This window comes from Aythya marila (genome assembly GCF_965140915.1).
Source record: "Aythya marila genome assembly, chromosome: 26".
Classification (NCBI taxonomy): Eukaryota; Metazoa; Chordata; class Aves; order Anseriformes; family Anatidae; genus Aythya; species Aythya marila.
Window position 1 is genome coordinate 2,100,260 of NC_139067.1, and position 25,260 is coordinate 2,125,519.

At 55.6% G+C, this 25,260-nt stretch overlaps 1 protein-coding gene across 4 annotated transcripts in view; it reads right to left on the reverse strand.

The window, feature by feature from the left end:
- The window catches only part of PEBP4 (phosphatidylethanolamine binding protein 4), a 62,767-nt gene that overhangs the window by 37,116 nt on the left and 391 nt on the right, over window positions 1–25,260 (reverse strand). For 2 of the 4 annotated variants that reach the window (XM_082779504.1, XM_082779501.1), the window contains exons 1-3: window positions 24,210–24,317; window positions 18,387–18,532; window positions 17,109–17,241 (exon numbers count right to left, since the gene is read on the reverse strand). In XM_082779504.1, the coding sequence (XP_082635630.1) occupies window positions 17,109–17,241; window positions 18,387–18,526 (273 nt within the window). In that variant the 5' untranslated portion in view covers window positions 18,527–18,532; window positions 24,210–24,317. Of the gene's footprint in view, window positions 1–17,108; window positions 17,242–18,386; window positions 18,533–24,209; window positions 24,318–24,852; window positions 24,891–25,260 lie in introns of those variants that run through there. The other 2 variants (XM_082779503.1, XM_082779502.1) reach the window with 2 other exon arrangements.

The following is a 25,260-nucleotide window of genomic DNA, read 5'->3' on the forward strand; positions in this document are numbered from 1 at the left end:
CATGCCAACAGTTGGCCAAAGCAACCAGCCCTATCCCCATCCCAGGAGACCCCATAAGAGCATTTTTCCCCTTTTCCCTGCATTTTTGAAAGGGTTCAAGGCCAGGATGGAGCCACAGCATCACCAGTCCCAGCCTGAGCACCACGGGGCTGCCCGGCGAGGCAGGGGTTACGGCGCTGGGAACTGCTGAACCTGGTGCCACCAGACACCTGGGAAAGCTGAAATGACTTTAAATGCCTAAACATTTTAAAACAAACCCTGGAACAATTCAGCTCCTAACTCCTGCCTGCTTTCTCTCGATCGCTCCCTCTCTCTCTCCCATTTTTACGGTTTCCAGAGCTGTTTTACGCCTCATTACCTGCACACTGTGAGTGATGTCTGTCGGTCCTAGAGCTGTAAATACCTTAAATCATGCTTCATTAAGAATATCTATGGTGCTATTAAAGAGCTATAATAGACAACGAGTTAACAGATGATTAAATATGAACTCCATTTGTGTCAGTCACCGGCGTGCAAGGAAGAGGCTTTAAGTTTTTTAAACTCGCTCTCATTATCTGCCGAAGCAGGGCTGGGGGATGCGCGGGCGCTGGCACGGGCGCGAGCATCCCCGCGGCGTGGATCGGTGGCTCGGAGGCGACGAGGCGCACAGCCCTTTGCTCGCCTCTTCCCCTGGACACAAACACATGCAACGGAGCAGGGCTCGGAGCTTTTGAAGGAAAAAAATATCGAAGAAGGGATGGAGGAGGAGGAGGATGGGCTGGGGAGGTCGATGGGGTACCCGTGGAGAGGATGGAGGTTAATGGGGTGGATCAGGATGCAAAGCGGGCTGAGCGCCGCTGTCGTTCCCAATAAAATAACACCACAACTGCGAAGGAATGGGGAAAAAAGGCAAAAAAAAAAGCACAAATTCAACAATAATTAATAGTAAAATCCCACGAGTGCACAAAATACTGGGGGAAATTAAATAATGAGCGCCGCGTTATTTTCCGGATTGATTTTTTTTTTTTTTTTTGCTATAAAAATAGAGCGCCCCGCGCTCCGCCGGCTCCTCTCTTATTATTCCCCGACGCACCTCGACCCCTCGCAGCTCATCCTGACCCCGCTCGCTGCCACCACCGGCGTGCCCGTGGGGACCCCCGCCGCCCCCGGGGCTGTGTAGGGAGGCCGGGGGGTCCCGGGGGGCTGCGGGGGCCGATAATTGAATCTCAGCGCTTCCACGCGGCCGGAGCCTGCCTCGCCATTAAGCGAACTGGAAATGCCATTTCCGACTCGTCCCCGGCTCCGAGGATGCCCGCAGCTCCTTATCATTTGCTGCCGTCCCCTCTGCTCCCTGCTGCCTGACCTCGCCTCCCCGCCGGCCCCGGGGTCAAGGAAGGAAATTAATCCTGGAGCCCCTTGGGAGCGGCGGCAGATTGCATGCTCGCTCGCCGAACGCCGAAGGATGAAAGCACGTCGGGAGCTGCGGGTGCAGAGCCTCCAGCGTGCCCCTTCGCCTTTGGGAATCCACCCTGGGCATTTTTAATGGACTGCAAGGATCCGAAAACCCAGCCAGGGCCTTCCTCCCACCCCGGTGCACCATCACCACCTGTTGAGCAAAACCAAGACACCGCTTTGGCGAAATAATAACCCTCCCCACTACGCACACCGCTCTTGCCAGGAACAGGAGGGAGAAGATGCTCAGCTCAGAACTTCCCTCCCTAGTAAAATATTTAATAATAAACTCAGAAGAGAAGCCAACTGTCTCCCTTGGATGTGGTTTTCATTTGGAAGTTAATAGGATTTTTATTCCCATCCAAATCCCTTTTTTTTTTTTTTTTTTTTTTTTCTCTCGCTAATGTATGTTTTGTTCTAATATATCCATCTTGTCATGCTAAATAAAACACAAATCCTACAGCCACAGCCCAACTGGGAGTGATGCACACCCGTGTTGGAAGGCATTTCTCTCCAGCACACGGACCCAAGCCGCTCTCCCAGCCCCGATCACTCTTCCTAATCAATCCCCCCTCAAAAAAAAAAAATACTTTAAATAACATTTTAAATCCGCCGAGCGAGGAAAGCGTCCACGTTAACGTGTTAATTTCCACGCTGCCTTGTTTCTTTGAAACCCCTGAAAAATGGGGAGCTTAAATGAATCCTATGAAAAGGAACAGTGCATCATTAACGCAGCCAGATCCGTATCACAGACTGCAGCAATTACCGGCCGGTGAAACACTGCAAGCTGTGAAGAGCTTTCATTACCAGGGGTTCTGCAGGTCGTTCACCTCTGTCCAATCTTACGCTAAAACAAGCATTTTCTGCACCGCAGATTCCAGCTTCATTTAAATCCGTAATTGCTTTGATTTCGCTACATATGGAGCGCGGGGACTTCATGACTGAGAAATCTATTAGGCAATAAGTTTGCTACTTTTCGGGGGCCGCAGCCGGCTCGCCTCGGCTCTGCCCGGGTGGGGGGACGGATGGGGAGCCTGATCCCCGCTGCTGCGTGCCCAGGTCACCGAGGGGCATGCAATCAGCGGGCCGGGATGCTCGCCAATAATCCCCTCTCACCTGCGGCCCCGCGTGGCAAATAGCACTTTTCTGAAGCCTGAACGAATATCTGGTGGTTTTGCATCATTTCTGAGGAGGGCGCGGCGATGCTCGTGCCGGAACAGGGCGCAATCCCCCCAGCACAGTTCGCCCTTATCCCACCTTGTCCTGCATGGAAACGCTTCAGGGAGGGGGATTTTTTCACCCCATTCCTATTCCAGGAGGAATGGGGGCTTCTCCCTGTTCTCCTTTCCTATTTTTTTTTCAAATAAAACGCATTTTTAAGATTTGGGGGGGGCATAGCCACCCCTGTGCACCCCCGGTTTAGGAGCAGGGCTTTACACACCCACCCAAACCCCAGGCTGCCCCATGGGGTCGGCAGCCGGAGACAAAAGCCTGCTCTGCTCCACGCGGGTGCGTGCCCAGCCCCGCACGGCAGCGCCTTGCAGGAGCGCATTAAACGAAGCGATTAACGCCTGTCACGTGCGCCTCCTTCTCTCTTCCAGGCTCTCCCAGGGGAAAGAAGCTGCACGTGCAGAGGAAAGGTTTGTTTTGGTGGGGTTGCATTAGTTTAAAAAAAAAAAAAACGTGTGGCACAAGGGTGAGGATTCATCCCCAAGCGCCCGGGCAGGGTTTGGAGATGGGTGCGGGCACCTTGTGGCCATCCCCTTGCTCCCCGGGGCCAAATCCTGCTGCCAGTAACAATGCACGTTTCCTGCGTGGATCCATCCATGCCCTGCTGCCTTTGAGCAACCGCTGATGGCCAACGTGGCCCAGCCCAAAGCCCCAAAACAACCCCAAATTCTGGCATCGTGCCGGTGCTGCTCCCTTTCCTGGTAGCACCCAGGGCGATGCCCGGCCAGCAGAGGATGCGGGTTTCGACACAGGGCAGGGGTGACATGGCCGGGAAGCTGGCAGCGATGATGCAAGCCAGTGGGGAAATTTGTAGGAAAAATGGGGTTAGGATGAAGCAGTTTGGGGTTTTTATTGCTTTTTGGCTGGGTAGATGGGAAGGGGAGGTTTGGGTGCTGCAGGTGAGAGCGAAACACAAAGGATGAGGTGCACCAGGATGGGATCAATGAGCACCCAAAACATTAAAGCCATCAATTTTGGGGGGTCACCGGTGTTGGGTGGGATGGAGAGCGCTCCCCCCACAGCCAGGACCCTCCTTTAATTAATTTCCCTTGCTTTATTGCCCCCCTTGCTTTAATTACAACACAAATATTCGCTCATGCAACCATCGTGCACATGAATTGAAGCTGGTGGAGGGTGTCATTAGGTCTAATTTCTTCATTTCTTTTAGGGCACGTGAGGGAAAGAGAGAAGAGCGTTTCCTGCGCAGATTTCTGGTGATAAAACCTCGTTCCAAGGTGGGTTTCTTTGTGGTGCTTTTCTATTTTTTTTTTTTTCCCTTTTAGTTCAATATACTGAAAGCAAAATTTTGCCTTCCAGCAGCTCATCTGGGGGTGAAATAATCCACTCAACATTAGATTATCAGCTCACGCGCATTTGCATTAGAATAGGACAGCAGAGCTCCTGGGATGGAGCGAGATCCACCCTGGGAGTTGGAGCTACAAAACACGCAAATTCAGCAAAAAAAAAGGAAAAAAAAAAAAAAAAAGAGCAGAATTATCCACCACTGCCCACCAGCAGTGCCAAAACACGATGCTCTCCCCAGGGCATTCAGATCCCCGGTGTCCCCAAGGTCACCAAGCCTGAAGCCAATGGGTCAGGGGGCTGTGGAGGTGCCGGATCGGTGCCGGATTGGTTCAGGATCAATTCAGGATCAATGCAGGATCAATACAGGATCGGTGCAGCCCTTTGTTCCGCCCGGCCTGACGCTGCACCTTTCCCGCAGCTGTCAAAATGAAGCCGTCGCCCTGACGGCCGCCCGGGAGCCGTGTTACAAATGTGACGGTCCCCTTAGGCTACAGCGGGAGACATGGCCAAATTAATGAGGATGTGACAGAGTTTACGGGTCAGATTAGACTCCTCTCCCATGGCTCCGCTCGGCGCGAGGCTGAAAATTGACAGAGAAGAAGGGGAAGCGCGGGGCGAGGGACCGCGAGGGTTTTCGGGAGCGTGTGCGCTCACCAAAAGAGCAATCCTGTACTTGTCACAACCCATCAGGAGCTCGGCGGACGAGCGCGGCGCCCTCGGTCCCTCCGGTGGGAGAGGGGAAGGAAAGCCTCACCTCGCCACGGAGCCGAGCAGGCAGCGGGTCTCAAACAGAGCCTAGCAGCTCTCCGGCTTCACGTCCTCATTTAGAAAGGAAAAAAGCTTTTATTTTAATTGATTTTCCCCTTCCTTTGCCCGAACTGGAAAGCAAAATGCTTTGGGGCAGAGCAGAGACGTCTCCAGCTTGGAACAATTCGGCGAGGGGGCACCGTGCACGTGCCACAGCTGTAAGGATCCGCTCCACTTCTGCTCACTCGGTGTTTGCAAACACGCAGCAGCTGCCTAAAACACCGAGCACCCACGGTGCCAGCCCCAGTGAGAGGTGCTCAGGGCCTTTTGGAGACCATTAAAAATACCCAACAGCTGTGGCTGCTTCTGAAAGCACCCCTGTATCATCCCCTATACGACCCTATAGCCTGTGCCCCAGCGGGGAGGCTGTGCCTGACCCTATATTTATACAGGAGGGCTGGGGGTTTCGGGGAGCACCGGAGGGGTTTTTCGGAGGGCAGATCTCTGGGCTCGAACCCTTCGATCCGAAATCGAGCGAGAAGCAATCCCAAAGCAGCCCCTCGAGCCCAAACAGCAGCGAGTTTTTGGGAACCGGTCCAAGATCCGCAGCTTAGGCCCATCTCCAAATATCTCCCAACAAGTTTATTTATGGAAAATAAAATCAGTCCAAGACGTTCGTAGCTCAGGAATATTTAATGCTGTTTGGTGAGGGTGGATTTCTCGCGAGGAGGGAGCCCGGCTCCCCGGTGCCTGCAGCGCTGTGCCGGGGACCCGGCTGGCACGAACCCATAGATAGAAGCCCCAAACTGGTCGGGCTGGCTCAAAAGCCACTCTTTAATTTAGCTGATGCCAATCCTGCTTAATTAATTGGGGCTGGAGGCACAGAGATGGGCTGCCTGTTAACCCAAGCTGCAGAAATGCGCTTGGAGAAGGAGGAGCCCGGCGATGCTCGGGGCTCCCGCAGAGGACAAAGGTTGAAGGGACGGATCCTGCCAGCCCCAACGACGCTCAGCGATGGAAACGCTGCCCCAAACGGCCCTATTGTGGCCCCGAGACAAGGGCAGGCCAGGCACAGCGGGGACAGGAGTCACGTTAATAGACACCTGCCACCTGATGGGGACGTTAATGCGTCCCCCTGCTCCCGCCGGACACGGGCGCACGATGGGGCTGTCACCCCGGGGAGGGGGGACGCACGTCGCTGGGGCAAGGCCTGGCTTTTACAAACAGCTCTAATATCCCTGGAAGACGTCTCCGAGTCATGCACCGGGTTGGAAATGTCTCCCATTATAATTATGACTCATTCGTGACTCAGTGACATTTCTGAAATTAAAAAGCATTCGCTCGCCCAGCCCTTTGCTGCCCCACTTGGCCGCCGCGCCAGAGCTCCACGACTTCTTTATAATGCCGTTTTCCCAGGCAAACAAACCCCGTCCCCAGCCCCGCTTGGGGATGGTAGGGTTTGCATCCACACCCTGAATCGCTTCCGTGCCAGAAAAGCCGGGATCTGAGCCCGATTTGGCCACCAGGGCTCCTCGGGGCAGAGCTGGGCACCGCTGCTGGGACACTTTTAATCCGGGAAGGGCCAAATCCGGGGCTGCAAGCAGGGTGCATGTTGACCCCCCCCATCTCTCTGCAGCCAGCTCCATAATTAAAACACTACATTTTACCAGCAGGGATGCTTGGGGGCAGTGGTTGCAAGGGACCCAAACCCCAACATCTCCACTGGGACAAAGCCCGGTGGCACCAGCAGGAGAAGCTGGGAACGGCTCAGGAATGCGCACGGCTGGAGCTGGCAGAGCTCAGAGCAGAAGCAGACCCAGAGCCGTCCCCCACCACCACCCCCTTTTCTTTTTTTTTTTTTTTTTTTTTTTTTATTATGTCTGAGAAGCGCCGTCTCTCCTTTTTTTTTTTCTTTTTTTTTTTTTTTTACGATGATTTAATCGCGCGGTGATGAGGGCTGCCTGGCTGGGATACAAGCGAGCTCTGGGCATCGCCAAAAGAAACGAGGGATCTAAAAACGAGGAGGAAGCATCAGCAGCAGCGCGGCTGATTGACAGTGAATGAAATGAGGCGGCCAAATTTCATTGGCGTGCCTTGAAATCCCAGGACGATGCGGATTGTTGATGGATCCTTTCCTAGGGTTCTGCCAGGGCTGGCGTTTGCCTTTCATCCCGATTTCGCTCGCCGTTTGGAGGCTGCCACTTTTCGCGCGTGCGGTGGGGTTTTAATTGCACGGATCCCTCCCGGTGCACTCAAGCTGGGCGCATCCCACGAAGGCTCAGCACCAGCAGCTCGCCCAGCACCACTCTGCCCCCAAACTGGACCTTTGCTGGGAAAATTAAAGCCATGCAGAGGTTTTTGGCGGGCGGATGGGCTGCGCAAGATGCCTCCTGATGCGCTCCAGCAGCTTCTGGTCCTCAGCCCCGCAGGTCCCTGCCACTGCCCTGCAAGCAGCAAGTGGCCTCGTTGCAACAAGAGAGGACAAAAAGGTGACAAAAGTCACCTGTGTCTTCCCACAGCCAGATTTACACCCAAATTCCCCGTTTTTTCCCTCCAGCTGGGAGAAACCCTGCAAATCCATCCGTTCCGTGTGACTCAGTCCTGTGCAGAGAGCATCGAGACAGAGCCCAGCAGAGCCATGAACAGCACCCAAAAACCTGATCCACAGTGCTGACGCTGCCCTGGGTGCCCACCACCCATAGGGGGGCCAAAAAAGCAGCCGGGTGCATGGAGGGGATGGTGGAAAATGCAAATTTTCACCGAGAAAAACCTGCTTTTTGCAAACCTGCTGCTTGCACCAACCTCGGCGCCGGGTTCATTGCGCTCTGCCCTCCCCGCTGCTCGCCAAATATTTGTTCAATGAGGGGATTCCCACTGCTCCTGGTGGCACCCACAAGCGTGGGGAAGCCCCTGGAGACGGCTGGGAGCCAGGCCTGACGGTGGGGTTGGCACCGGGGCTGTCCCCAGGTGTCCCCACGTCCCCCCCTGCGCCAGCACGAGGCGCGAGCATCGCCGCCTGCAGCGCGGCCACTTTGATCCGCTGCCGATTTCTCCTTCCCATTAATTCCCCGTCGGGCTCTGAACCCTCGCGCGGAGCTGCCGAGATCAAATGGTTAGTTAAGAGACAGGCAGGTGCGGGAGAACATGAAAGGGAGAAATTTTGTTTAATAATATTAACCCCGGCGAAGTACGGTCTACGGAACAGCCGATACAGAATTTGTTTAAAGAGGCAGCCCAGGGAAACGGCATCACTTCCCAAAAAAGGCCCCCTGGGATGGCAGAAAATCCGTGAGTTTGTATTGCCAGCACCAAATCCTTCGCTTGGGAAGGGAAATAAATAAATGTCAGGGCAGGAACAGGGGGAAGGAGAGCTCTAGAACCCAAAATAAAAGGGAAAAGGAGCGGAAAATTATTATTTCAATTACAATGAAAATGTATTTTATTAGAAAACGCGGATTCATCTTTGATACTTGATACCAAGAAAAGCAATATCCAGGAATATAATACCCCATCTCTGCGCCGGGAGAATGAGTTATTAAATCAGAAGATGAATGGCTTGCAGTACAGCTAACTGCTCAGGTTAAGAGAAAAATAGTTATAAACTTACTCTTTGCCCCAAAACGCATTCCTCCCCCTCATCCTCTCTCCCCTCCAGTGGAGCTCGCTGATGTGCCTCATTTCTACGGCTTATAAAAATTCAGGAGGGAAATTTTAATAGAAGTTTTTTTTTAAAAAAAATCTGAATTTAGAGGGTTTTTTCCTCTCTTCTTCCCCCACCTTTAAAAAAAAAAATACACACGAGGCATAAAAATAACCCGGTTGCACACAGTTCAATTGTGGGGAAGTGGGGAGGATGGAAATGAAGGTGCATTCTTATGTATAGCAGTGCATCCATCAGCCCCGTGGCAGGGCGACTCGCTCGGCGTCTCTGTTCTGCATGAATAAATATGTATAAAAATGTAACGCTGCAAAAGGACTAAAATCCGATAACTGCGATAGCGTTCCTCAGAGGCTGGGAGCAACACCAGCCACCGGCTTTTCTTATTCTTCAGTATTTATGTAAAGAAGCATTGAGATGATAATGCGGCGTGGTGCAGGAGTGTTCGGGGCCTTTTTGCAGCGGGGGCTGCAAGGAATTTGGGTTTCGGCGCCGCCGGTGCAGCCCCGGCTTTGGTGGCACCGGGGGACGGCAGCAGGGTGCACGTGGGGACGTGTGCTGGAGAAAACGTTGCGCCCTGGGAGGGTTTTGGCTTGGTGGTGTGAGTGTGATCATTTTGGGGCAAGAAGAGCGTGAAATTAGGCAAGAAGAGCACGAAGATCATAGCTGGGACAAGGGAGCCCTTGCGAAAAGGGATTTGCGCACGCTGGCATCGCTGCAGGATGGAGCTCAGGATGGTGCCGATGCCTTCCCTCCCTGACCTGCGCAGATCTCGCCGCCTCGAGCCCAGCACGAGCCTCTCCTCCCAGCAAAGTGCCCTCAAAGTGAAGCAGGGATGTGTGAAGCCACCCAAAATTACCCAAAATGTGCCGTTTATGCGAGCGGGGTGCACTTGGGCACCCATCCTGCGGTCCCTGCGCATGGCGCAGTGGGCACGGGGTTAGCAGCAAGTCCAAGCTGCGACCCCTCTCCACATGAAACCATCCCAACTTCCCATCACACCACAAACCTTTCCCCTTCCCTCTCCCCCAGGATGAGGGTCCCGAGCCCCCCGGCATCACCAGCAAGCCCCCGGAAAGGGGACCAGCAGCAGGTCCAAGCCGCGTCCCCTCTCCACGTGAAACCACCCCAACTTCCCACCACACTCCAAATCTTTCCCCCTCCACCTCCCCCAGGACGAGGAGGGTCCCGAGCCCCCCGGCATCACCGGCAAGCCCCCGGCACGGCGCTGGCTGCTGTTACACAACCCTGCTCGGGAGATCCTACGTGGGCAGACGTGGGCTTTCCTCTGAATCGACAACAGCTCTCGCTGCAGCTCAGCAGAACATGAGCAGCTTACATAAACAGCGCTTCAGAGTTACCCTGCGTGTGGGCTGCTCACCGAGGGGGGAGCAGGGAGCCGGCATCCCCCTCCCTCCTTTTTATTTTTTATTTTTTTCCCCCTTTTTTTTTTTTTTTTCTTCCCCCCCTCCCTTCTCCTCCAAACCGAACAGCTTCTCCTTGTGGGGGAACGGCAACGCGAGAGAGAGAGAGAAAGAGAGAGAGAAGAGAAATGACTCAAGTGTTTTGTAACTTGTCACATTCGAAGCTGCAATTTTGGAGGCAGGAAGGAGCGATCCAAAATAGGCTCCCCAGCCCCGGCTTGTATAACCCAGATCCCCCGTCCCCTCCCTCCGTGGGGGGAACGAGATGGTGGGGACTTTTCTGCCGCAGATTGGCAGCTGGAAAGAGGCAGGCGGGCTCGGGGCTGCTGCGGGGCGGGGGAGCGCAGGAAGAGCCCCCAAATTGGGAAAAATTACTCATCCGTGTGCGGAAGGCTCCTGTGCTGGTGGGGAGGCACCGGGGAAGATGCTGCAGGGGAGGATGCTCCGGGGAAGGGGGAGGATGCTCCGGGGAAGATGCTCACACTCGGAGCTCCACGGAAAGCTCCCCAGGATGCCGTCCCGTGCCCAAGATGATGCTGGGGAGGCGCAGCCGGAGCTGGAGAGCAGCAAGGAGCAGGTTTTCCTGCGAAATTGGGCACGCTGGTGGCCGTTTCTTAGCCCTCATAAAGGCACCAAGAACCCCTGGTGCCCTAAATCTCACCAAGAGCAGGCGCAGCACGTGGACTGGTGCGCACAGCTGCGCCCACAGCTACCCCAGCACGGTCAGAGCAGAGATCAGCCCCCGATTAATTATTATCCGAGACTCCCTCCCCCCAAAAAAACTCCTTTTTCAACCCACGAGTGTCCGCAGGAGCCTGCCTCATGCGATAAACCCTCCTGCCCACCCAAAGCACCGCTAATGTCTTCTGAAAAAGTCAAGCCAGGTCCTTGGGGGAGCAAGAGGCTCAATAAAAGTGACACGGCTCCTCGGGGCTCATTGATCTGCCATCGACCGTGCTGGTGGCGCGGACTCGGAGGAGCCCCAGATGAGCTTTGGCACCCGTTTTGTGGGGGCAGCGCTTCCCAGGGGGCTCCTCAAAAAAAATTAAATGGGTGGGAGGTCGAAAGGAGGGGAGGGAAGGGCTTGGCTGCCCCTTTTGCTCCTGTCACCCCGCTGCCCACGCGCTGCAGGACGGCGCACGCTGGGAAAAGCCCAATCACCGTGTGGGGAGAAAAAAAAATAAATGTTATTTTAGCTAAATTCATCCGCTTCCATGATGCAGCCCAGCTTTGCAAACCCCAAAACCTCTCCACTTTATGACAAACCCACCCGCCGGGTGCATCACTGCAAATTTCGGATTACCGGGTTAAAAAACCCGCGGTGCCCTGCAACAGCAGGGACTTGCCCGTGCATCACGGAGACAAAAAGGCAAATTCCTGACTCCTTGGCCAGTGCACGATCCGACGCTGCTTGGGACGATCCCACACAGCCCCCGGCATGTCCCGGCTCCGTGCACGGGCTCCGATCCTAAGACAGACCCGGGTGATTCAACACCAAGTATACATCTGCAGGAGCAACACAATTATCTCCCGGAGTTAAGCGTTGACGGATAGAAGTTTTAATTACCAAACCTTTTCATCCTCCCCCACGCACGCCAAAAAAAAAAAAAAAAAAAAAAAAAAAAGTATATTTTCTGGCATGTTTATTTAATAATAATAAAATATGATCAAATTATATGTTAGTGGAATAAGAGCTCGGTGTGTGTAAAAGCACGAGATGAGATGAAGTCTGGTTTGTCACCGGCGCTGAAGATGCGAGCTCCTGTGATCTCTGCGAGGAGCTGGGGGCTTTGGGCAGGGTGGCATTTCTTCCCCTTGCAGATTGACAGCCCCCCCCTCTTTCCACACACGTCCCCTTCTCTCGATTTACCCCGAAAGCGAGCGCAAGCCGGCTGCCTTAATTGCCACGGACAGGGCCAAAGGGTGCCCCTGTCACCCATCAGCATCATTTAGGGCTTGGGATGCGCCCAACTCCCATGGGGAACGCCAGGCAGGCCTCCGTGCTCATATCAGCCTTCATTTCATCCCGGCCCCAACACCGTTGTCTCGTTAACGTGCCGGCACCGTGCCCTAACATCGCCTGGTCCCCTGCCACCAGGATGCGACCCCCTTGGGGACACGGGGACGCAGCCCGGAGCTCCCCAACCCCTTGGCACCATCACTTTGCATCCCCCTTTTTTCCCTTTCCACCTTTCAGCCCGCAAAGTGAGCTCCAGCAGGAATATTTCCCCCTTCCCACCCCCCACCCCCCCACCTCGGAAATTCGCAGCCAACCTGCTAATGAGTCTTTGTGAACCTTGTGCCTTCTTACCTCTAATTTTACAGCCTGCTAGGATTTGAGCTCTGTGGACAGCCTCACATTTGGTTTCGAATTATAGGCTGAGTGGCTGTTCTCTCCTATTATTGTGCTGTCAATCTCGTATTAGCACATTATAATATGGTACACTGAATGCATCTGTTCTGTATATCACAAGTCCTAATTGTCATTTGTTGAATCACTTTGTCTTATATGATTGTTAAGCAATTATTTCATCCAAAGCGGCTTAAACTTTGATTACTGTATAGTGTTTACGGGGATCAAAGTAAAACCATCAGCTGCTTCAAACATTTTGCAGCGGAAACAGGCACGAGTGTCTGTCCTAGACGCGCTCGGATGCCAATACATAAGCAAGGAGGAGAGCAGACTTGGTGACCTGTGGGTTCGAGCCATCTCTCCAGCCATCCCTCTGCCTGAAGGGCAGCGCTATTTGTCCGGGGTGCTTAAACGTCCAGCAGAGGTGGAGGTAAGGAACCAGATGCGAAGCGACAGCTCTGCCAGGCTCGCTCACGCGCCGATGCTCTCATCCCGCGTGGCACCGGCTGTCCCAGCGGTCCCCCTGCGGTGGGGCAGCGCTAACACCCCACACATCCCACGGGGGATGCTCTGCTGGAGCGGCTCCTGCTCCTTAAAACGCAAAGAAACGGAGCAGCGGCTCGCTCAGAGGTGCACGGCGGGGGCTGCACCCTCACCCAGCTCTTCTCCACCAAATCCCACGGAGGCAGAAGCCTCCGCAGCGTGCCAGCCCCCTGCTCCTTGGGTGGGCAGGGGATGGGGCTCACGCAGGGTGGAAAAACATCTCTGGTTTTGCTCCCCTCGCACTCCAGCCCTCAAAGGGCACCCGGGTAGCTTGGGGGGGCTTCGCCCCACCGCTGCGGAGCTCTGAAGTCGGGTGCTGGTAGGGGCCAGGCGCCATCCCAGGGCCTGGGAACCCAAAGCAGCCACAGCAGGGAGGGGTTCGCCACCGGGGGCTTGGGCTAATCCCCAGAATATCTGGCTGACAGCATGGGGAAGGAATGTTAGCCCATTGTTTAAGTAGCCCGGACAGGATCGAGAGGAAAAAAAAGAAAAAAAAAAGGAAAAAAAGAAAAAAGAAACAAAACGCTGGTGGCTCCTTAACCCCAGCTGGTTCCACGAGCCAGCGAGGATGCACAAACTGTCAAGAATATTCTGCTTAAAACCGTCTCCTTTAATGAGACTTGAATTTAACCTGAGCACCGCTCAAAAGCCCCCTCTTGCAGCCAGCTGCAAATCACGGCTTGACACAACTAGAGCACATCCCAATTAGGAGATTAAGCAGACGTTCTCCTCCTTTTGTTAAAGGCTAATGAATTTACTCGTACCACTAATTCTCCAAATAATGGGCCCCGGACCCTAGAGCGCAGAAACCTTTATAAATCAGGACCGGCCCCCAACAGGCCACCAGATGTTCACAAAAGAGGGAGAGTCTCAGAAGCAGAACGAGGACTTTGCCACGGGCCCCAGGCTCTTGGGGGAGGCTCTGTGCTTCTTGCCCCTCACCCTAAACACCGCCACCACCATCCCCAGTGCCACCAGGGTGCAGGACATCACCACGGTCCCGGTCCCAGAGCACCCCATGGGTGCTGCTTGTAGGTTTGGGCAAAGAGCAGGAGGTGCTGCTGCACAGCACATCACCCCACGGCTCACGCAGCTTCTCCTGCTTCTTTTTCAACTCCTTCTGCCGTGGAAATAGTTTTAAAGAAATAAAATACTACGAAGTGTACAGTTCTTTAGAGAGAAAAGGAAGAGGTGGTGATCATTTGGCTGCAGAAAATTGGCTGGCAGATGTCACCAGGTAGGCATGGGCAGGAGAGGGCTCTTGCAAAAACAGCTCCAGCTTAAAAAGTTCTGGTTTGAGTAGGAACGGTGAGAAAAGCGCTTTATTTCCGAGCTGTCCAGGAGATGCTTGCTGAACCAGCTTCACAGCCCATCCTGAATCCACAACAAGGATTTGTTTGACCTCAGACTGCTGGGTAAGGCAAAGAGTTAACCAAACCGAGAGCTTCAAAGCTCCAAAACTTTGCCCAGCTCTGTGCAAGCTTCACCTCCATCACTGCTCACCCACCTCCAGAGCAAGCCAAGCCCTCATTCCCCTTAATCCAGAGAGGAAGCCCTGCAATTCCTCACACCTAGCCCCAAAAGAAACCTGAGGAAGTTGTCAAATGCTGTGACGAGCAGGTAAAAGGTAGCGCCGCACACCGCGGCTTGGGAACACTGCTGCGGGCAAATTGCTTTTTAACAAGCAGACAACTTCTATCAATAGCATCTACCGTATGTTTTTATAAAGTGCAGAAATATGTTTTTAAAAGGCCAGTAAATAAAGTTCCTATCGATTTGATCTCAAGCATAATCTGTTTTTCTGTCTGCCACCAACAGTGGTAATAAAACAGAATCATGTAATACGGCATTTCGGCTAATGCGACCATACATCACGGCAGGGGCTGCGTGCTCGCCGGCGATCTATCATTTTCTATTGGGATTGCTTAGCTGCAGAATTTATAAACCTGCCCCCAAATTGATGCAATGTCCAATTTTCTTTTCCAATTTATTTTTGGTTGAGCGAAGCAATATTGAGGCAGGACAAGGAGGGCGCATTTCCCGTCTCTCCAGATGTTGCGCGCTCCCGGGGAAGGGGCTGACAGCAGCTCCTCCACTGGGTTTTTGGGAAGATGCCACCCCCAGCCACCAGATGCTTTTGTCACCACGGTCAGCATTTGCTCCCCATCGTCTCCCTGCAGTGGCAGATAAAAGCTGCGTGGGGTTAACACCACAACTGATGCTCAGGGAGTTCCCCAGGAGCATCCCTGGCACCGCCAGGCAGCATCTCGCACGCATCCAGACCCCTGCAGCATGGGGAAGGACCAACAGGTCGCTGTGCCCCAGCACAAGCACATGGTGGCAGGACAGATGCCCCGTTCCACCCCATTTTCGAGGTTTCCACCCTCCACCAGGGAGCTCCAAGGCACAGCTGGGTACCCTGGCTGCGAGCGGAGGCTTTGAGCGCAGGCGCAGCGAGACGTGGTCCCACCAGACCCAGGACAAGGATAGGAAATGTCCCGTTCTCCCCCCCACCAGTTTGGGAAACACAAGTATTTCCAGAGAGGAAAAACACTCCGCATTCGGCTTTTTTTTGTGGTTGTTTTTTTCCTCGAAGAGACAAAGTGTTCTAAAGAAAGCAGACACTTCCTACACGAGTTTTCATACCCTGAACCCGAGTTTTCCGCCACCGGTTTTGAGGGAAGGAGCTCAGGCAGCCCTTGGTGCTTGCCCAGTCCTCACCAGCTCCCCCAGGGGATCCTCAGTCACTTGAACAAAGGTTTCCCGTTCGCACCCAGGAATGGGAAGAGCTTCCTGACCTCGGGATCCCTATCACAACCCCATCACCCGTGCATGCCCTGCTGGGAGACACATCTCGGTCCTGCCCACTTCAGGGCGATTTGGGGGGCAGTGGGAATTACCCCCAAAGCACCTCGAGCTATAAAAATCATCCTCACAGATTCAGGAGAAAGGCAGAGATGCGTGTATTCGATATATGCATATTCCTAGAGAAAACCCAAAGCAATCCAGCGCAGCTCACAGAAAACGCTGCTCACCCCCCCGGCGTGCACGTTGCAGAAACCAGGCACAGCCCAAGCATGCGGAGCTGGGACTGGGTTAGGGCCAGGGGAGGGGAAAATAAACGTAAAACCGAAGGAAGCAGCAGGGCCCGTGTCCTCAGATGCCACCTGAACGCGCGATGCACCGAGCTGTCTCGGAAGGAACCCGTGCCAAAGGCGCCGCTGAGCCAAGCCGCCAGCCCCTGCAGCGGGCACCCACCCACCACCTGGGGCCAGCCCAAAATAAGCACCCACGAGGAGCCCGAGCCCCACGGCCGGTCCCCATTGCTCGTTTGCTCTCCCGGGGGGGGGGGAAAGTAAAAATAAATAAATAAAAACTAAAAGGAGGACTGGCTCCATCCCTGCGAAGCTCCCAACTGCTGGGAAGCGGCGCCCGAGTGACGGATGGTTTCTGTGCGGCATCCTCTGCCAGGCTTTTTTTTTTTTTTTTTCTCCCCATATTTTGAATAATCAGACATCTTTAAGGGAAAGTTCTGCTTCGAGCCATGTGATCGACAGGGGGAAGAGGCTTTCCAGCCCGCGCTGAAGCAGCCAGAGAAACGGATCCTGAACACTTCGAGGAAATCCAAGCCGCGTGAGAGCCGAGTTCCTCCCGTCTCGCTGCGGCTGCTGGAGCTGTAGCAGGGATCAGGGTGCTAGGGGGGACCCCAGCAGGGATGGATTTGGGCACAGGTCCCTGCAGGACGATGCCCCCAGCCCCAAACCATGGCACGATGCCACCGTGTGCCCCCACGAGCCCGTGGTCCCCAAGGGATGCAGGTAGCACCGCGACGCATGGAGCCCTGCGTACATTCATCCGGAGGGTCCTGTGCCCTTACCCAGGGAGGATCTCGGGGTACAGCACCCAAGGGTGCCCGGCATCCCCCTCCCCAGTGCTCCCAGTGCTCCCAGTCCCGGCCGTGCCGAGCTCGGGAAGTTCAATGGTGCCATCTCGTGGCCCCGTGCGCGCACGGCAGCGCACCAGAAGCGCTCAGCACCATCGCATTAACCCTGCCCGGACACGGGGTAAATCCTGCACCGGCCGGATAGTTAATTAATAAATAATAATTAATTAACCTGGCTGAGCTCCTCCAGGAACGCACAAGGACATGCGGAGAGCAGCTGGGAGCGGAAACACCGATCCACAGCACGCCAGTTTGTGTTTAAAAAGCTCACAAAGCACTATATAGTAGCAAAAACTATGCAAAAACAGTAAAATAGAGTTAAATTTCACCCACACCTCAGCCCCAGCCCCAAACCCTGAAGCAATGGGGAAGCATAGGAAAAAAGCTTGAAGTCTCCTCTAATTTTGGGAAGGGATTTGGAGAGCAAAATGCAAGCCCTGAGAGCAGCACCAGGACCCCCAGCCCAGCACTCACCTTGTCAGCCCGTGGGTAGCGCACCCGGGGGCTGCCCCACTCCCTGCTGATGCGCCAGCGGTACTGGTGGCACTGGGGGACGTAGGAGCAGCCCACGTCACCCAGCTGTGGGTAGGCGACTTCTAAATCACCCCTGGGGAGAGAAAAGGAGAGGGGATCAGGATTAGTGCCGCTCCCCAGCCGGGCTGGGGGTGCAGCGAGGGGCAGGAGGTGCTGGATCCAACCTGCTGCTGCCATGGGTGCACAAAACCTGCTCTGACCGGGGGGCTGCCTCTTCTCCCAACTCCCCCCAGCAGCAATAAAACAACTCAAAACGCCTGTGAGGGCTCAGCACAGCTCAGCAGGTTCCCAGTGTTTAAAGTCATGGCCCGTTTATCTCAACCCAAGGCTTGAAGGCAGAGCAGGAGAACAAAGATCCCTGAAGCCTGGGCTCCCCATCAGCTGGCACGAGCCATTTGGACTCCAAAAACCTTCTCCCACTTACATCATGAGCAGGGAAGAGCCTCCAGTGGGTTTTGGGCACAGATATCACAATAACGAGGTGCCTTGACACGGTACAGGCAGGAGGGGGCATTAAATCCTGCACACCCAGAGGCTGCCAAGCACCTGCACAGGGCTGGCCCAAGAGGTTGATGGTTCAAATTAAGGTTCTTTTATTCCACCTGTGTTAATCTAGAAGTTTACCTAAACTGCATGACATTTTGGGAGCATTTAGGGTACCTGGGAAGCAGCAGGAGGGGTGTGTGTAAGGCAGGAGGTCCCGGTAAGCCACCACCTCCTGCAGCCCACAGGCACCTCCGAGGGACATTTGGTACCAAAACACCCAAAAAGGGGCACACGAGGTGCGTTTTCAGCTCACACCAGCCCAGCTGGAGCAGCACCACCGACCCCAGGAGCGAGAACCTCCTTTTCCCTCACCCAGCCTCTGCGACCCTTTACACCCTGCAGGCCGGGTTTGAGGTCCGTGGGGTGTCCCGTTCCAGCTCTTTCCCTCCCCAAAAGCAGCCCCGTTCCTCCGAAGCTCCCTGCAGAAGCCGTTTTTCATCCCAGTTGTGTAAGGCACTGCAGGCAGAAGGGTGACCGGGGGCACTGAGATCTCAGCTTGCATCAAACATCAGGCACCGCTCTGCTCTGGCCCAGTTTCCCAGCAAAAGGAAGAGCTCAGCCAGTATTTATAGCCCTGGCGAGGGGGATACTGGAATTAACTGTCCCCTGTCCCGGGGGCTGACGTGTGACCGGCTGCACAGGGCTGGGGACACTTTGGGCACAAGCGCTCACCTGCAGAACTCGCTGTCCGGGCTGCTGAGGGTCTGGAAGAAGCAAGTGTGCGAGGGCTCATCCGGCCACGGTGCCTGTGCCCCCCAGGCAGTGGTGCCCAGCAGGCTGGCAGCCAGCAGCACAGCACCCAGCAGCTCCATCCTGCCCTGTGGGGACCGAGGGAGGGACAGGATCAGTCCCACGGGCACCCAGCACCACCGCAGGGTCCCCACCGCCACGCTCCGGTTCGTCCCTCCCTCTCCAGGTGAAGCACGCCCAGTTTACAGGTTATTTTTCCCAGTTCTACCAGTTCCATGTCGTTAATCCCAATTATATCTGACGCAGTTTCCTGCTTTTGTGCCAGGGAGCACGGAGCCCCCAGCAAGACCCCAACTCAGAGGGACCCCACGCACAGAAGCCACCCCCACAGCGCTTATGGCACCGCACCAAGCCCCCAGCGCCAGCCCTGCTGCTCTCCCTCGGGTGCTGTAACACGATGGAAAAGAGGAAAAGCCAGAAAAAGGCTTGGCCACGGTCAAACCAAGCCCTGGGGTCGGGGAGATGAGGTTCATACACCCGCACCCCTTCCCAATGGGTGCTGCAGGCAGGTGCCCACCCCTGGGTGCTGGATGCGCCTCCCCGGAGCCAGGGCTGGGGTTGCCACGGAGATGGGAGGAGGGGAAGCAGGGACTGGAATCGGGGTGAAACAGCCCAGAAATGGGGATCCCACTCCCCCGAGGAGCACAGAAGCAGGCAGTGGGGTTTCACCCCACTGATCCCATAACCATTTCCAGGTCCCCCATGGGTTTGGGTCCTCGCCTGGCCCAGACCCCGCACCCTGGTGGCTCCCCGGCTGACCAGAGGGGATGCGACCCAAGCACTTGCAGCAGCCGATTTTCTCCATTGCCTAATCGCTTCTGGATGAGGCACACACCAAAAAAAAAAAAATCCCCTGTCAGCTGGGAATAGGTATTAACACCGCGCCGTGTCATTATATAATGAAGCACCAGCACGCAGAGCAAACACGGGGAAGCGCCAGCACCGCTGTCATTACGGAGAGGAAAAAAGCACTGGGCTTAACTAATTAGGAGCATTAACATATTGGGAATGGTCTGGAGGTTTAGGGGCGAGCGGCTCCCCGTTCCCACGCTACAAGATGGGCAAACCCCATAATTACAGCCCGCAGCCTGCAAACAGGCTCACGTGAGCCGCTCCTCTCCCAGCAGCGCTGCTTTGCATGAGTCAGGGTGCCAGAAGTGGGGTTTACATCCTCACACACGCTCCCAAAACCCCCGGGAGGGTCACCAGAGTCCCGATCCCAGCTCGGCCAGCTCTGATCTTGGTTCATAAAGCTGTCCTTGTTCCCTACCCAAAAAAAAATGGGTGGGCAGCACCCAAAGGTGCACGTCTCCAGCGGTGCTGAGGACCCCGGGCTCACCCAGGGGCAGCCTGGCGATGCGTGCACGGGGCCTGTTAATCATTACCAAAAAAAATCTGCCACAAATTAATTTCTTAGGAAAGCAGGGCTTCCCTAGAAAGCCACCAGCTCGGCTGCAAGTTGTCAGGAAGGAAGCAGAAAATTTTTGTCCTGTGCAATTCTGATGTGGACGGGCACAGGGGGTCACCTGGAGAGCTGCAGACACGGGAAGGGGATGTACAGGAGACTCCCCCATCAGATTTTTCACCTTTTTATTTAAGCACGGAGCTGGCAGGAGGCTCGCACCCAGCTCTCAGGGCACGGGGAGCAGCAGAGCTTTGCAGCCGTCCACTAAATTTGGTCACTTTGGTGGCGTTTCTTTGGGAAACCCCAATAATAGAAAAGGGCAGCAATGGGATGAGCCTTGCAGAGGCCAAACAAGGGTATCATACATTATTTTTTTTTAGCCTGGGGGCAGGGAGAAGCCTTTCACAGAGGCAATATCAGCCTCTTGCAGCTGGAGATCTCCCGAGAGAGGATCGTCACCAAACGGGATCGGCACGGGAGGGTTCGCTGATAGACGAGGAGCGGAGAGCTCCCCGGGGAGAAAACCCCAGGGGAGCAGCAGCCTCGGGTAGCATCCCACATCAAACGAGCACGGCTTTCTCTCTAAAAGCTGTTTGCAGAGCAGAGATCCCGTGCCCAGCCCCGTGGAACAAACCCCAGCACCGGGGGAATAAAACCCACGGGGGAATAAAACCCACGGGGGAAAATCGGAGGCGCAGAGCCCACAGCTCCCACCTGCTGCTCCTGCAAGGGGAAACAACCCCTGGGCTGCTGGATTTTCTATGGACATGCACAGGAGAGGCTGATCCCACTCGTTCCACTGCCAGGTTGGGGGCACAGCACCCCTAAACCCACACCGGGGATGGGTTGGCATCCACCGGCACCGATTTTCTCAGAGCCTGCCTGGGAAAACGCAGCAGTGCCAGGTCAGGCACCCAGCAGGGCTCGGTCCCTGCAGCCTGAAGGGCTTGCACGTCCCCTCAAAGAGCTTGTACATCCCCTCGAAGAGCTTTTACATCCCCTAGAAGGGCTTGGACATCCCCTCGAAGGGCTTTGCACGTCCTCTTTCCTGCCCAAGCAGAGCAGGGCTGCAGGAATCCCGTCCTTCCAGCTGCTGCAGCAAGCCTTTCTGCCCAGGGCTGGCACCCACGAGACATTCCTTCCTCTTTAAGAGGCTTTTCACTTTTTTTTTTTCTTGCAAAGCCCTCATTAAAAAGGACCACAGCAGAACCTTCGCCCGGTCCTCTGAGCGGCCACGACCTCCCCCCTCCAGCAGCAGCAGAGGTTTCCTCTTCGGTGGCTGCTCAGAAGAGGCTCGCAGCAGCGCCGGCTGCTTTCGTTTTGCAGAACTGCCTCGTGCACAACAACTTCCAGCAGGAAATCATGTTAAAAAAAAAAAAAAAAAAGCCAAAAAACAACATTTAAGGCAGGCAGCAGGTCCAACCAGTGACTTTTATTATTTATTTTTTTGCCCTGGGAAGCCCAAGGAGGCCGAGTGCTGCCTGAACTTGCTGCAGCCACTTTGGTTACGCAGGGGGGGGAGATGACAAATAATACAAATATTTCCAGCAGACCCAGTCCATTTGTCTCCCCAAAGCCTTTCGTGCTTGACAAAGCTAAGACGCAGGTAGGAAATCATCCTCTGCTATTTAATATTAATGATAAAAAGGCTTTTATTGAAAGGAAAATGGCTTAGGGCGAGAAGGAAGGCTGCAAAAACTGCAGGGAAGCACTTGGAAAGCCAAAGCCCCTGTGTTGGGAGCCAAGTGACACATGGGGTGCCCCACAGGGCCACAAAACGAAGGGTTTTGGAGAAAATAAAGCAATTTTCTGCCCCCAGCACGGATGGTGCTGAGTCCCCAGCCCAGCAGGGCTCCCCTAACTTTGCGTTTTTAGCACAAAAAGCATCTCCAAACCAGGATTTCCCCCCCAAGTGCCCCCGCTCAGGATGAATTCTGCTAGGACCAGGAATTGTTTGCGAGCTCCGGAGTTCCCCGTGCGGGCTGTGGGCTTCCTGGAGGTGCTGGTTTAACATTAACCCGTGCCACCCACGGCCTGCCCGCTTCGCCCAGCCCCACGCAGAGCTGGGGGATCTCTCAGCCTCGCTTTACCTGTAGCATTTTTCATTAATTAACCACGTTTATTTCTCATTAATTAACCACGTCTCTCACCAGAGAAGTGTTCCCGAGAGCTTTGCCCTAATGCTCACGCACAGATTTTTGCGCTGCACAGGCAAAGGCTTTTCTGTGCAGTAAGGGGCTCGTTGCACACCCACCAAGACCCCCCGAGCACCTGAGATTTGCATTAAAAAAAAGCATTTCTGCAGTCAAATCCTGACCAAAACCCGATGTTTGGTGCAGTAGGACACAGAGGGCTTGGCAGACCCGGTGGCCAGGGGAATTCCCTCAGGCCGGTGGTGCAGGAAGCCCGTTTTCCAGATATTTCCCTCCATGGCACGCAAAATAAAAGGAAACCAACCCACATCCTCTCCCCGTTTGCAGCCTCCTGCCGTGCCCTAACCACATCGTGCCTCTTATCTCCCCTTGCTGTGCCTCTTATCTCCCCTCGTAGGTGCTGCCCACTCGCTTTCCCCATGCGTGGCCAACCCGTGGCCCCTTGCAGGGAGCACAACCACATCCCCATCCCTGCACCAACCCCCAAAATTGATTTTTTTCCCCCGGAACGTGAGCCAGCAGCACCCTCACCATGGGTTTTGCAAAGCTTGGGGACAGGGCCACCCCCCTCTGCACCCCATCCCCAGCACCTGGGCACCCACCTCACCAAAATAAAATAAAACAAAATAAAATGAAATTTCCAAAACCTGGTTTTTGGGGAGGGTGGCGGGGTGGCTGTGGCACACCCAGCTCTCGGGGGGGGGGTGACCTTGGAGCCGTGCGGCCCCGTGCGTGCTCGCAGCACCGCGCACCCACCTGGCACAGCCCCGCCGGCCACGGCGGGCACCTTGTGACTGCACCCGAGCCGCAGCCCTCCCCGGAGCAGCTCGGCTATTTTGGGAGCCGAGTTTTGCATTTGACCTACATTGAGCAGTCACAAGGCAGGCGCGGAGCCGTGCAGCAGCTCCAGCAGCTCCGCGGGGCCCTGGGGTGCCGACAAAAACCCAGCGGAGCCCCAGCCCCCTGCACCCACATCCACGGGGTGCTGCGGTCCAGCTGGGGGCTGCTCATTCCTCTAATTCCAGGCTCCATTTTAAGGACAAATCCTTAAATTTCAGGCTCAGCTCCCCAGGTTGGGGACCCTTCCCATCTCCCGGAGCTGGGGGATGCTGCTGAGCATCACTTTTTAAACGCCGGCAGCAGCAAAAGCGTTGAGAAACCCTCAGGTGTGGCCTCTCCTGGAGCTGCCACCCACGCTCCCCGGGGACTTTGCGTGGGAACCAGGGCCACGGAGGTGTCACCAGCAGCCGGGTGTCCTCCCCTTGCTGTCCTCCTTCCCCTGGGCACCGCACAGCCTGGCAGGAAGGCGCGTGGATGCCCCACGCCTCACAGGACACCCTAATTGTGATTACAGCCCTTTAGGGATGCCGGCCACAAAACAAACCCTGCCCTGAGCTCCTGAGCCGGGTGATGCTCGTGGGAAAGCCCTGGGGCAGCAGCTTAATGAGGAGCTGGGGCTGCGGGGAGGTGCAGGCTCTGCTCTGACTCAGGGCAGGTTGATCCCAACCCCACAAGCGAGCCAGGGCTTGGGGGGGGACCCAGCCGCCCCCCCCGTGCCCAGAGACCTGCGTGGGATTGAGGCCAGCTGGGCAGGGCATCTATAAATATCCCCGTGTCAGATTCAGCCACACGTGGCTCTCCCTTTTGCTTTTTTTTTCCTCCTTTTTCTCCAATCTCTGCAGCCCAAAACGAAGGGGAGCGCAGCCCAGACTTTAAATTTTAAGGTTGTGCAGACGCAGGGGGACACGAACTGCTTAAACGGGCCCAAATCCCCGGCATGGACGCACTGAGAGCAGATTAACCTGGGCATCAACAGGCGATCGAGTGACACTGAACTGGCTTAACCCTTCCCCAGATGGGTTTAGCTGCTCTACCCCGGGGGGCTCGGGCAGATTTAATCAAACAGAGCTTTCTTGGGGAGCCCCGAGCCCCCGTCACAGCTCCAGGATGTCCCCAAACCCAGTTTGGGGACATGATGGGAACCCCCCAGGCCATTCCCAGCTCCCCCCAGGCACTCAGCCCCCTTATTTTGCAGGGTACCTCCAGGTGACCCCAATTTCCTGCTCCCCCCATGCTAATAGGGGCAACAGAGCCCCTACAGCTACCCCCCCACAGGCTGCTAGGCAAGAGGAAAAGTAGCCCAGCACCCCCAGCACCCTTCAAACCCCCCTTTTTGTCCCCACCTACCCCTCCTCACGCCACCGTGTCCCCGTTCCCAGAGCGGCCAGAGCCTGGCAGAGCCCCAGCCCCGCTGCCCAGCCCCTTGGCAGGGCTGACCCCAAAACCCTGCAAAGCTTTACACCCCCCCCGGGACGAGCCTCCCAGCTGGGGTACGAGTTAATCCCACAGCCTGCAGAGCACCTGAGCCGCACAGGGGCAGCAGCAGTGCTCTGGGCTCAGTGACCCGGCAATGTCACGGAGTTTTGGGCACGAAATCGGGCACGAAACCCCCGCTGCTTCCCTTTCTAGAGCGAGCCTCCCGTGAGAACATAGCGCTGGCATGAGCCAGCCCCGGGTGACAGCAGCAGAGGCGCCTGGGGCACAGCAGCATCTCGAGCAGGAGGTGAGGCAACACCTGCAGAGCCAAAAAAAGAAAAAACCACCGTGCGCACCAGGAGCAGCAGCGCGCTCCCCACGCTGCCCCTAAATCGACGCCTGCACGCAGCAGTCTCCACGCAAGGAGCTCTGATCCCATGAAGGGGATCAAGCTGAGTGCTTCTGGGTCTCTCCCAAGCCCCCCCCGGTGCCTCCTGCCCCTTTTTGGAGCCCTCCTGCTGCCCAGCAGCTCCCTGCTTTCCCATTGACTCACCGCCTGGGCGCACTGACTCACCTCTCCGCCGCCTCTCCTTTCCGTGGCCCGTGGCCGTTTCCCTGGCCCCTGGGTTCCCATTGACTCACGGGCGCTTCTCCAAAGCTCATCCTCTCCTTTCCATTCCCATCCCAGTCCCTCGGCCTCATCCCAGCCCGGTATCCACCTTCCTTCTGGCCAGCACCGTGCCACCAGCACCGCTGATGTGCTCGGAGAGCATCCCGCTGCAGCCCTCAATGATCCCAAATATCCACTTGCATGCGTGTGCCATTCCTAAGGCTGCGGGGAGATTTTAGGGGGATTTCCCCACCTTTCTCCCCCTGGGTGGGTTTTCTTTGGGGAAATAGCATGTGGTTTGCAGAATTTAGGTCTAATTAATTGGTCTTAACGTCCCTCCGTGCGCCTCTCCACCTGCGTGCTCCAGCTCCG